The sequence below is a fragment of the Barbus barbus genome (genome assembly GCF_936440315.1).
Source record: "Barbus barbus genome assembly, chromosome: 17".
Taxonomy (NCBI): Eukaryota; Metazoa; Chordata; class Actinopteri; order Cypriniformes; family Cyprinidae; genus Barbus; species Barbus barbus.
Window position 1 is genome coordinate 2,676,117 of NC_136745.1, and position 12,218 is coordinate 2,688,334.

General features: G+C 41.2%; 2 protein-coding genes across 4 annotated transcripts in view; one reads left to right on the forward strand and one right to left on the reverse strand.

Moving 5' to 3' along the window:
• The first annotated feature begins 612 nt into the window (after positions 1-612).
• LOC306883349 (fibroblast growth factor 16-like) lies at positions 613-6,807 on the forward strand. The gene is made up of 3 exons (XM_079438539.1): positions 613-937; positions 3,455-3,558; positions 5,840-6,807. The coding sequence occupies exons 1-3, from the start codon at positions 676-678 to the stop codon at positions 6,083-6,085; spliced, it is 612 nt and encodes a 203-aa protein (XP_079294665.1). The 5' UTR covers positions 613-675; the 3' UTR covers positions 6,086-6,807.
• Positions 6,808-9,460: 2,653 nt separating this feature from the next.
• The window catches only part of LOC306883285 (transcriptional regulator ATRX-like), a 60,925-nt gene continuing 58,167 nt past the window's right edge, over positions 9,461-12,218 (reverse strand). For all 3 annotated transcript variants that reach the window (XM_079438442.1, XM_079438444.1, XM_079438443.1), the window contains exons 34-35: positions 11,788-11,916; positions 9,461-10,756 (exon numbers count right to left, since the gene is read on the reverse strand). In XM_079438442.1, the coding sequence (XP_079294568.1) occupies positions 10,532-10,756; positions 11,788-11,916 (354 nt within the window). In that variant the 3' untranslated portion in view covers positions 9,461-10,531. The remainder of the gene's footprint in view (positions 10,757-11,787; positions 11,917-12,218) is intronic.

The following is a 12,218-nucleotide window of genomic DNA, read 5'->3' on the forward strand; positions in this document are numbered from 1 at the left end:
ATTGTTGGATAAAATGCTGCTAACTCACAAAGTTGTATGCCCATAACGCTCAATTATGTTGTCTAGGCAGTTCACTGGGGTTTGACTGTTATGATGACCCGGACTGTTGCAACCATCCACAAAATTGTTGCACAAACCAAGGAAGGCATCTCACTGTTACAGGTTACTGCACGCACCTACGATACGCAAAATGAGGCTAGACACGCCGTTCACTGCCTTACAAGTTGCTGCAAGTGCCAGTGATACCCAAAAGAAATGCAGTCGAGAGGCAGGCAGCTCATTAGAGTTTGAGACGCAGCCATAAACTCCTCTAGTGGCTCACAGCGGCGCGGTGAGAGAGACTGCGATTACAGCAATAAAACACAGACACGCAGTCAGGAGAACTTTACGCACTGCGTGGCTTCGGTGTTTTGTCAGTGTTGCTGGTTGAGCGCTATTTTACGCACACGCAGACTTTGCTTTCACTGAACGATCCGCCACAGACAGCAGCATCAGGTCTGAAAGTTGGAGCAGAAGCTCTGCGTTGACATGCTGAAGGTGAAGCAGCAGGGATGTCATCCAGGCGTGGCTCGGGGAGGATATGGATGTCTATATAAATGACTCGTTCAGTCTGATCACGGATGAAAAGAGCGTCTCTCTCCTCTCCGCTCTCTAAACACGCAAAGTTTGCTCGCCATGGCAGAGGTGGCTGGATTTCTCGGGAGCATCGATCTGGATTTGCAGGCTTTTCCAGCATTGGGGAATGTGCCTCTGGCGGATGGTTTGAATGAGAGATTGGGTCTGATTGAGGGTAGACTGCAGCGCGGGTCGCTCACGGATTTTGGCCACCTGAAGGGCATCCTGCGCAGGAGACAGCTCTACTGCCGCACCGGCTTCCAGCTGGAGATATTTCCCAACGGGACGGTGCACGGAACCAGACAGGACCACAGCAGATTCGGTGAGAGCTCTCTATCCACCCTTTCATTCATTCGTCAATCCAGCCACCCGTCAGTCAGCGGGTTTGGGCATCACAGGCGCGTTAGCACACCTGGTCATTCTGTGGAAGGCTGTCTTTTTTTTTTTTTCTTTTGCAAAAAATAGCATATTTATAAACTGCATTGTGCCATCTCAAGATAACTTAATATACTTTAAAATGCATTTACAATGTGATATCTTAACGTCTTCATATAAGTAGCAAGGGTAGCAGAGTTTAAAAGTCTTCAAGGTGTTTACTGGACAAAAAAACAATGCTGATATTTACTCACACATTTACTTTACTATCTAAATGGGGGCACCGCATAGCCTTATACCGTTTTATATACTACTAGTTATACTAACCCACCTAAAACTTTCTGCATTTAAAATTAATTTATTCTCATACCATCTGAGTATAAATTTGCTCTCAAAATATGGATATGTATAAACACAGTACATGTATATCAACAAATTATGTATATGCACACAAATATACAAAATGCACCTGTTTTTTTTTTGTTTTTTTAATGATCAGTTTGCCAGATCAAGTTATCATGAGTTGTATTTCATTTTGCAATTGCATGCACAAGACATAACTTGTGTGCATAACTTGGGCAGAATTCAGGGCTGTAGATCTAGGCTTAGATTTCAAGTGAAGCAGATCTGCATTTAGGGGGTACAGGAAGCAGGAACCTTTCTTTAAAACTTTGATTATTGGGGGCTGTGCCTCCCATGTCTTATGGAATCTACACACCATATACAGGCATCTCAAGTACTTGCATCTCGTAACAAAATAACCCTAAGCACAATAACCCTTTTAGGAAATCATTAAAAGACAAAAAAAGAGAAAAGGTTTGTTAGATTTGAATAAAACAATATAGCATTAAATAAATACAATAATTCTGCTTAAGAAACTCCCCAAAACACCAACTAATACCAAAGCAAAGTGACTAAGAAATGTTTGTTCTATGAAAATCTGGAGCGTTTGAACGCAGATGACACTTGCTTCAATGTTTTGCTATTTAATTCAATGACATTCAGAGTGGTTTAGGTATCCAGATACTTTTTGGTACCACTGTATATCAATCCTCCCATTAGGCATATCTCTCAGTCTTGCACTCGAATTGCCCTCGGCGAACTCCAGCGCAGGGTCAAGGGATGCAGGTGCTTCGCTGCAGTGGAAAACAAGCTCACAGCATGAGGCTGTTTTTCTCTGAAAGCATGTTCAAAGGACCCCAGCCGACACAGGCACAGACAATACTAATTACAGCGCTAATAAATCAGTCAAGTAGTGCTTGGTATTACAATGATAAACAAATGATAGCAGAGCCCAGACATGAGGATTTTTTGCATTGCTCTGATCCATAATCATTGTGCAGGTGCAGCCCTTGCTTAGAAAACAGGAATAGCTCTAAATTAAAGCATGACCACTGTGGAATCCAGTGGTAATGCTTGTTTTTAGGCCGAGACAAGCTGCTTTACTGGATTGGGTGGTCCACGGTCATGTTTCTGGCATCCTTCTGGCAAATGCGAGCCGTTTGTCAGTAATGTTGCAAGCTGGCAGTGTCTTTGATTAAACGCATATGAAATGTGCTTCTGCTTAACCCAGCTTCAGAGAGTTTTCGGTGTCGTCGTTTGGCATCCAAATCACAACATACTTGGTCCAGGTGGTGGTAAAAGGCCACAAAGGTGTAGTTTTTGCTTTAGTCTTTAATCAAGAGCGCGTGAACAGCTGGTTTCGACCAAGATTGGGCTCGTATCCTGAAAATTGACACGAATGCAGATACCTTAATACAATATTGATTTGTGTATTATCTATCTATCTATCTATCTATCTATCTATCTATATCTATATATAAAGTACTTCAAAAGAGAGTACAAGAGTAGCAACAAGAGCTTAACCAAACATATCAGAGATTATTGGCTTTGTGTTGCATACGCGCTCTTATAAACAGTGTTAGTGAAAAGACTAACTTCCTGTCCTTTAGGTTTTATTGTGGCACATTTTTAAATGCTAGTTTGCTGAACGCTTACTTGTAAGGGCACATGTGAGACAAATCTTTCAAATACTAAATTCTCAAAGTAAACACCTTGTATGAAACAAAAACAACAGAATGCATGTATAAAAGCCACTGCCAAAGACTTTCATGTTAAGAAACGCACTGGGTTACGAGTAAGTGGAAAACAACAAACACAAACCAGCCAAAGTTGGTAGCATAGCTGGTAGTCTGGCCAGGTTGGTTAGGCCGGTGTGATTTGGTGGGGTTTTGGGTATTTATCAGCTTATGAAAGTGAAAGACCAGTTGGCCAAAACACCAGCTAGATCTGCTTAACATATCTACAACCAGTGACCCACTTTTGGCTAATTTACGTTTTTTCTTTCAGTCGGGAAAGGGGCAAGATAAAAATCTTACTTGACTATACAGCATTGTTGATGTACAGGTGCGCTGCAGTTGTAAAGGTGTCTGGTGTTTGTCTGACGAGTGCTGTTGTGTGGCAGGTATTCTGGAGTTTATCAGTCTGGCCGTCGGGCTGGTGAGCATACGAGGTGTGGACGCTGGTCTTTATCTGGGGATGAATGAGAAAGGTGAACTCTATGGGTCGGTAAGTCAAACCCCTGTAGTGCTCACACACACTCCAAACAATATCCACCAACAGAAGGTTCTGCTCTATGAAGTGTTCCAATAGGAATGCAGTCAGAGCTGGAATGAGGAGCAAACGACAACCCACCCACCAGCTCATAGTCTGTTCCCCATATGATGCAGATGTACAAAAAGAAAACACTTAACCAGACAAAACAAGCAGTGTTTCCACTGCTGCAAGTCCTGACCTCTGATCAGCGAGGTCTGTGCGTAGCTCACCTTGTTATCCACATGAGAACAACCTCTCAGACATAACGCTCAATCTCAGAGAAGAAAAACTGCCTCTTCATTTCGCTCCATACTTAAAATATTTACATATTTTCCAGGGACACATGAAGCATGTAACGTATACACACCCACATATCGTGGATATACGAGCTGAGTGCTCTTGGTTTCTTGCATATCTGTGTGCTGCGCAAGGACCGTGCTTTTCTCCGCTGGAGTGCAAATTGTAACCGAGACCAGGAGATAAAAGCATGTAGCATGGATTTGACTTTTTGCATGCTAACCTAGAGAACCATATATAGGAAAATGCGCCTGGCCTCCCCCCTCTGCAGACTTTGCCATGCTTGCAGGAGAAACAAGCTATCAGATTTCCAGAGACAATAAGTGGGGGCCCCAGTAAGTTTCTGTGGATCCTGAGTTAAAACAAACCTATTTAAAGCAAGGAGAGATGACTTCACATGCAATGCGATAACATCCCATTAAATCAGACTGTAAATGCAGAACTGCAAATCACCTGAAGTCTTCTAGGTTCACTGCGCAGACTTAAAAGGTCCATTTCTGTTGCATGAAGATCAAATAATTTACCATCACTGGTGGTTAGCTTTAATACATTATGTAAATCCTGTGCATGGAGCAGTATTTAATCCAAACAGCACCCTGCCTAATTGAAACGGCATATAAACCATCAGTAATTTCACAGCTCCTGAAGAGCTATTCCAGTACTTTTAAATGAATCTTTTAGTTGATCACTTTCTCTGTCTTACTCTATTTGCTTGGCCGACTGTTTAAACGATTTAACAGAACTTTTAAAGTTGACTTTATCTTAAACACTAATTTTAAATATCATCTTGACACCAAGACTTGAACCTGGTCCACTGCATGACTGTTCTTTGGCAGGAAACATGATGTAGCCCCAACGTCTTCTATTGTTCTCAGCAGTGTAGTCAGCCAGCGATGTTCACCTGCTTAACCCGAAGTCATCGCTCATGAAGTTCTGTCAGTGGTGTAGTAGTAGCAGCCCACACAGACTCTCTCAAGCTGCTGTGTTTGTGCGAGAGAGCTTGTTGCATCATGGGGGAAGCAGACAAAAAGGTTAACAGTTTTGAAGAATGATTTTGGGTGTAAACTGCAAAGCTTGCCCGTAATGACTTTTCCCTTCTCTGGTGCAGCGAGCACCTGCTGTCTGGCCTCAAGATAGTTTCCACTCCACACATTTTGCGATGGTGACAAGGGTAAACTGTGCACTGTGAGAAAGAAACAGTACCACGTCTTCACACCCTCATGCTTTCCAGCGCATCTGGAGGTCTGGAAATGGGAGGCGAATGTTAGTTCTTAAACATGTGGTCAAATGCACTTAAACTGGACTCTTGACGGACAGAGGAAAGATTACCAACTAGAGAACACACCATTTTGGTTGGGACGTTTCTGGGTCAGGGCATTAAAGTAGTTTCCAACTGATTCATATCTTACATCAGGGGTGTCCAATCCTGTTTCTGGAGGGCTACCGTCCTGCATATTTTAGCTTCAACCCCATTTTTAAACACACCTGAGCTAGCTATCAAGGTCTTTCTAATCATACTAGAAACATCCAGGCAAGTGAGTTGAGGCAAGTTGGAGCCAAACTCTGCATGCCAGTGGTCCTCCAGGACAGGGGTTGGACACCCCCATCTTACATCTTGTTTTAAACAGTTTGTGTAGATCAGGAGTGCCAAATCCTGCTCTTGGAGGACCACCTTCTTGCAGAATTTAGCTTAAACTGGCTCCAACACACCTATCTGGATGTTTCTAGTAATCCTGAAGACCTTGATTGGTTAGTTCAGGTGTATTTAACTGGGGTTGAAGCTAAACTCTGTAGGCAGGTGGCCCTCCAAGGGCAGGACTGGAAACCCCTGGTATAGGTGAAGCTTTTCATGATCTTTCCAATAATCTTACCTGTAACTTTCCATTATAATGTAATGCACATTATTGTCTCCAGATAATCAAAACAATGCTTTTGTCTCTTTCTGGCTGCCTTGCAGAAGAAGCTAACAGCAGAGTGTGTTTTCCGTGAGCAATTCGAGGAGAACTGGTACAACACGTATGCATCCACACTCTACAAGCACACGGACACTGGAAGATACTATTACGTGGCTCTGAACAAGGACGGCTCACCTCGAGAAGGCGGCAGGACTAAAAAACACCAGAAGTTGACTCATTTTCTGCCCAGACCCGTCGAGATAGAGAAGATACCCCAAGCCTACAGAGACTTGTTCCAGCATAGGTGACCAGAGCATCCGTCAGAGCTGCTGTGTTGGAGAAGCACAGTAGAGTTGCTGGATGGGAAAGTTTGAAGAACATTAAGAAATACAAGACCCTACTTCTCTCGCCTCACAGCTGTTTATATTTGGGTTCTGGTCCAAAATGAGGAGGCCCTCTCCAATGGTGATTGAGATAAACAGTACGTGTGTGTCCTGGATGGCTCCGTTTCCTCTCCTTAATGGGTTTTAAACCACAGAGAAGAGGGAACATTCCTGCATCCAAAGCTGGTGCCAAAAGATGTCTTGAGGAAGAGGTGTTGACTTCAGGGCCTCATGACGTGTGTCATGCAATCACCCTTTCTTCAGACACTTTTTGTAAGGTGAACCACATTTTGGGCATGTTCTCACTGGAAAAAAAATAGGGTCTAAACCTAAATTTATTGTGTAACTTGTCACCTGACATAGGAAGTAAAACTGCCTTTGACCGTTGAGATAAAACTCAACATGCCCAGTCTGGTGACCCTGGGGCCAAAGTCATGTTGAAAGGTCATGATGCAGCACTTACCAAGAAGACAGACATGGGGAGTATTCCCCAACCTTCCTGTAGGACAAATGCAAAGCAAGAGCTTTTCAAATTAAATATACCTTTAAGGGCACTTAAAAGGAGAAAGATGCTTTGAAGAACAATGACCAGCTTCTACTGAAACGATACAGATTTTGAACGGAAAAAGTACCAATTGTGAGACTGCAAAAAAAAAAGGCTTTATAATAATAATGTAAACAAATACCATTTTCCTATAGTGGCTTACACAGATGATCTTCTGTACATCTGTCTGCTTCCTTTGAAGGTTCAGGAGAGTTCAAACATTACAAATTTGGTAGAAAAAGCTAATTAGCAGTAGCAAAGTGATTAGTTGAAACGAACGCATGCTGCTTGCTGAAGGGTTCGGTAGAGGCTTTGGTCATTTGACTAAGAGTGACTTATAATGTTCAGGTTGTCAGGAACATTATTGAAATGCAAGTGAAAGACGTGTAAATATGGACAAACCTATTTATAAGATGTACAATATATTTATTTTCTACATATAAAGAATAATTATAAATCTATATATAAATATATTTATTTATTTCAAAGGCTCTATTTTGTAATGAACTTGAAGTTATTGGAACTGTAGATTCTACTGAAATTATACAGAAGGGCTAAACCATTTGACCTGAATGACTGACAATATAATTGTCCTGCTATTGTTTATTGGTGGTGACCATATTTGCAAAGATTCTCTGTACCAATCTATGGTACCAATCTCTGTATTAAAATCTGAGAAACACTGAGCTGATTGAGTTTGACTGCACACACACCTTTTATGATAGTTTATCAAGGTACTGTCATGGAATGAATGCTCATCTTTGCTAAACAACACAGGAACACAATGCTGAGAGCACTAGTTAAGTCAACATGATATGGCATCAGAAAACCATGATATTATCTTTCTATCTATAATATCATGTACCGTATTTGCAAGTAAAACAGGGTATTCAAAGAAAATCTGCTTCAGAGGCAGATTGAGTTATGTTTTTATGAAAGGTTACAAAAACAAACATGTTTGCCTTTGGAAGGAAGAGTGAATTCTGACTTCGTATTGTCTTCAAAGTAGAGCACATTTGATATCCTCTCTCAGAAAATCTTCATGTAAGGGGTCAATCAGTCTATGAAATGTTGTTTATCTAGCGCAGCGTAAATTCCAGAACATCACAGCAGCATTCACAGAATAATCCAGCTCTTCAGAGATGTGGATGTTAGCTGATGATGTAAAAAGACAGCTCTTGGCTCGGGGAACCTGTGGGAAAGTTCTCCCTAAGCAGTCTGTAGAGGCATAAATCAACGCCCTACAGAAAGCGAAACAATACGAGAGAATGTGTTGCGCTGGTGGGCGTCAAACCTGTTGAAAAGCCTGCAGCACAACGACATTAATTACCTATATAATAGTGATAACATACGCAGAACTATTATTAATGAGTTTTTTTGTGAATCCGATGCATTGTAAATCACGGCAACACAAAACAACTCCCTTGGTGACTGAATGAAGATTTGGACCAGCACTGACGTTGCCCTGAATGGACTTCTATAGGGTTTCAGTCAACTTACATCATCAGAAACGAACAGAACGATCCAGATTTACAAACATTCACAACCCCACCCACCACCGACGCCTGACAGCATGCTTGGCTCGTTCGTGCTCAGATGATCAATAGCACGCTCGAATACTTTCAGATATGAAGTGTATAGTGCATGTTCATGTGAACGGAAGCAGGTTTTAACATCGGAGGATAGATGGGGCAACAGCTGCCCGGTGCTGCAAAGCTAGCCGAGTGGTAATCTGGGCATACCAAGGATGGGATCAACATTTCAACATCTGCAATAGTTGTAATGTTTCTCTTTTGGCAGCTTTCTGCAAGCTGTGAATGCAAGCTCCCCTCGGGGGGGGGGGCTTGAGGGGGCGAATGGAAAAGAGGGGGAGAAAAACCCTGGCAGCTAAAGAAATGAAAATAATAGCAAGCTGTAGAAACGACACAGCAGATGAAAGACTGAAGGGGAAGAATGGGGTGTACAGGAGGAGACAGATTCTCAGTCTCGTTCATTTATTAATTTACTGAAAATAATGAGTAGCTGTTTGAGTACTCACTAGTTCTTCATAACCACAACTTCCTAGCATTGGCTTAAATCAGGGGCAAAAGTTTGTCTTGTCTTCTGGTGACTTCATCTGACTGTCAACTGCACTGACACATTTTAACATGCATAAGAAATGACTAGCCAGTATGCATCTGTCGCAAAAAGTAGCAAGTAAAACCACTGTCTAGAGTTATAGGTTGCCAACATATAGGTAATGCGTGTTAAGATTAAATAAAAAGAAAGAAAGGGGGAATTACTCAATATATGCCTTCTGACTCGTAAGTCAATTTCACACGAGTTCCCATATAATGCATTCAAACTTGAAGTATCATCCAAGAACCTGATTTAAGAATCTATGACACATGCTACTATAAGCAATGCGTCAGAACCAACTGAGAGCAAATGGAACAAAATGGAATTCTTGACAATTCCCAAAATTGATGAAACTGAAGATTATATAACATAAATATGATATAAACGTTCATATTGAAGTTTTAAATGTTAGAGCTTTCATGACTATTCCATTACCTTTGTTCAGTGGATACATGAGCAATTTCTTCTTGACAAAATATCTTAAAAACTAAGCATAAACAGAATAACTTATTCAACTTTTAACAAAGTTATGGAAATTTCAAATAATTTGTTAATTCCCTTAAATTTAGGACATGGATTTGCACATACCGAAATATTCGCCAGTAGTTGTGCAGAAATAAATAAAATAAACAAGCCAAGACCTGCATGTAACTCATCCTTTTGGTCACTTTATTTAAATGTGATATTAAATACTAAGTAGCAGTTCATATTAATGGCAGAAGTTGTTGGTGTATACGCTAACATTAGAACATATTCAGGAGGGGAAAAAGTTCCTCTACATTTCTGAATGACACCCTGTGGATATCAAAGGGCTTATGGTCGCCAATGAAAAACATCTAGTTTAGCATCCAAAGTGGAGATGTGCCCAAGAAAAGAACAATACAGCCTGAGCACTAACCTGATCAGGAAAGTGTTAGCATTATTATATCATCAGAACAGGTTTGAACTTCAGTTAAACCACACAAACATGTATCTAACTCCCGCCGCGTGCCAACTCAGCTGCGATCCCAATGCAAGTGGGGAAAAGAAACGGAAAGAAATAAACAACAGAAAAAGAAATGATGAACAGTTCTCACAACAATATGCTAGGCAACACTACAACGAGAAGTCTGATGTTACAAAAGTCCGGAGGAATTCAGCAAGCAGTTTTAACAACACAGACATTCCATAGCATGATTAGCAACAGCAAGTTTAAATACCTAAAAGCAGATTAGAAAAAGGGGTTTTAAAACATTAGAAGAGATCTAGCTGCTTGATATAAGGCCATTTGATTTGACGTTACATTTAAGGTGTCCGCTGCAGTGTCTCTGCTAGCACAGTACCGATGACAATCCACTACTCGGAAGATATTAGCGCAGATAGTATTTACGGGGGCTCTAGAACAGAAACGCTATGGTCCCTCCTCAATCACGCTGTTTTCCTTGCAATATAATTATTTATATATGCACAGCCCTTATTCAAGGGGAAAGAAACCTGCAATGCCTAAAAGCATTTGGGGAGAATATCTTCTTCAATCTTAAATACGTGAGAGAGAAAAAAAAAAAAAAAAAGAACTTGAATAACATTAAGGCTATATACACAAAATGACAAACTGCACTGCCAAAAACCCCTTTAACAAAGTCCCAGCATGCCCTCTCTTTACCGAGGAGCTCAAGAAGGTGTTCTGGCTGTATCAGTCCAGCTGTGTGTACACCGAGGGGCGGAGGCATCTACAGGCCCTTAGACGGGCCCGGGTTCTTGCCCAGCTGTGGTGAGGGGAGGCCCTGGAGCGCCCCGAGCTGCTGGTACAACCCCAGCAGGTCCATCTGATTTATGGGGCCAGTAAGACCGTTCTGCATGGCCAGCTGGTTGAGCAGCAGCCCCTGTCTCGCCATAGCCATCTGCTGCTCCTGCACCTTACGGTTGGCGACCACCTTCTGCACGTACATCATCAGCTGGAGAAGAGACGGAGATCGGATGTTAATTTTCTCATATGTGGCTTCAGAAAGTCATGCAATATCAGAGACTCCAACAGAACTGGTGTTACTACATAACCCGTCCACAAAGCTCCACATTCTGTGATTACAATCAAGAGCATATTTTATGAAATCACAATAGGGCTGGGCGATTTTTCCGATTAATTTGAATTTAATTTTTTATAAATAGACGAATCGCGATTTTGAATAGAAATATTACCAAACATTAGACACTTTGACAATATTCCAATGATAACAGTAAATAGAAATTAACGATCCAACCGCATGTCTGCGCACGTGATTAACCACTCGCATGTGACGCGCTCATATCGCTAAGGTACATTTGGATGAAATCACAAGTTAATAAAGTAAACTGCAACACAAAAATAAAGCAATCATAAATTAGAGGTTTATGGACACTGGATTTTGCTGATGATATAAAACCAAATAAAGACTATTTTGCCGTTACTAGTATTTAATGTTGTATTTTTAAACGCCAGATGTAGTTTATGGTATTATTGTAAAATATGCACTCTTGCAACCACCTACAAAGTATTATAATATAAACACCATGAAGCAAACATGCCATAATTCATCAGCAGTAGATCATAAGCAATCATTTGGCATACATGCAGTTTCCACTGATTTTGAATGCTCTGAAACTATGAGTCTGTAGAACGTGAAACAGTGCCGGATTTTTACACGGAAGCATGCAGCACTCACATCAGCCTTTTTAAGTTAAAATAACAACATAAGGCCATATTGCAAGATTTAAAAAAAAAAAAAAAAAAAAAAAACTGAATTTAAGACATGTTAGGCCTTTTAAGAGACCCTTAATTAATTTACACATCACATTTAATTATTTTTGATAAATGGAGAATAAAGGGGTGCAACCAGGGTCCCCAGATGTAAAAATCTCTTTCCTTCTAATTAGTTCAAAATGTCAGTGTCACTTGTACACAGATAGAACATAAGATGTCACAGAAATAGTGACAGATGAGCAAACGTACAGTTTGTTGCTTGCCGAGGACATCACGGTAAATAGCCTCCCTGTGTTTAATTTCCAGCTCGTAGCCGGCCTGCCTCCCAAGAGCCATGGACTGAACCTGGGCCTCGGGTAAACTCGGGTTCTCCTTCCACTGCCAAAAACAACACACCTGTTACATCCTGTAGACCTCAACAAACAAACACTTACACGCTCATCACACAAACACATTCAGCAGTTGTTCAGAACGTAGTCCATCATCTCAAGCTTAATACTGACGACACCGCAAACTATCGGCAAAAACTACAGCCTCAAAAGTGTATATATATATATAAAAAAAGCTTGATCCATGACACTAGGGTATAGTGGCTTGTTGTTATGCAGGTGTTGAAGATGGGCTCTGTTGACTTGACAACCAAATACAAGTCTCTATAATATTCTGGTGTCCAAATATGA

What these genes read in the sequence shown, in the direction of transcription:
- LOC306883349 (XM_079438539.1), top strand. Translation starts at nt 676, where the DNA reads ATGGCAGAGGTGGCTGGATTTCTCGGGAGCATCGATCTGGATTTGCAG. An exon ending in ACAGGACCACAGCAGATTCG is followed by an intron (nt 938 to 3,454) that starts GTGAGAGCTCTC and finishes GTTGTGTGGCAG; the next exon opens with GTATTCTGGAGTTTATCAGT. An exon ending in AAGGTGAACTCTATGGGTCG is followed by an intron (nt 3,559 to 5,839) that starts GTAAGTCAAACC and finishes GCTGCCTTGCAG; the next exon opens with AAGAAGCTAACAGCAGAGTG.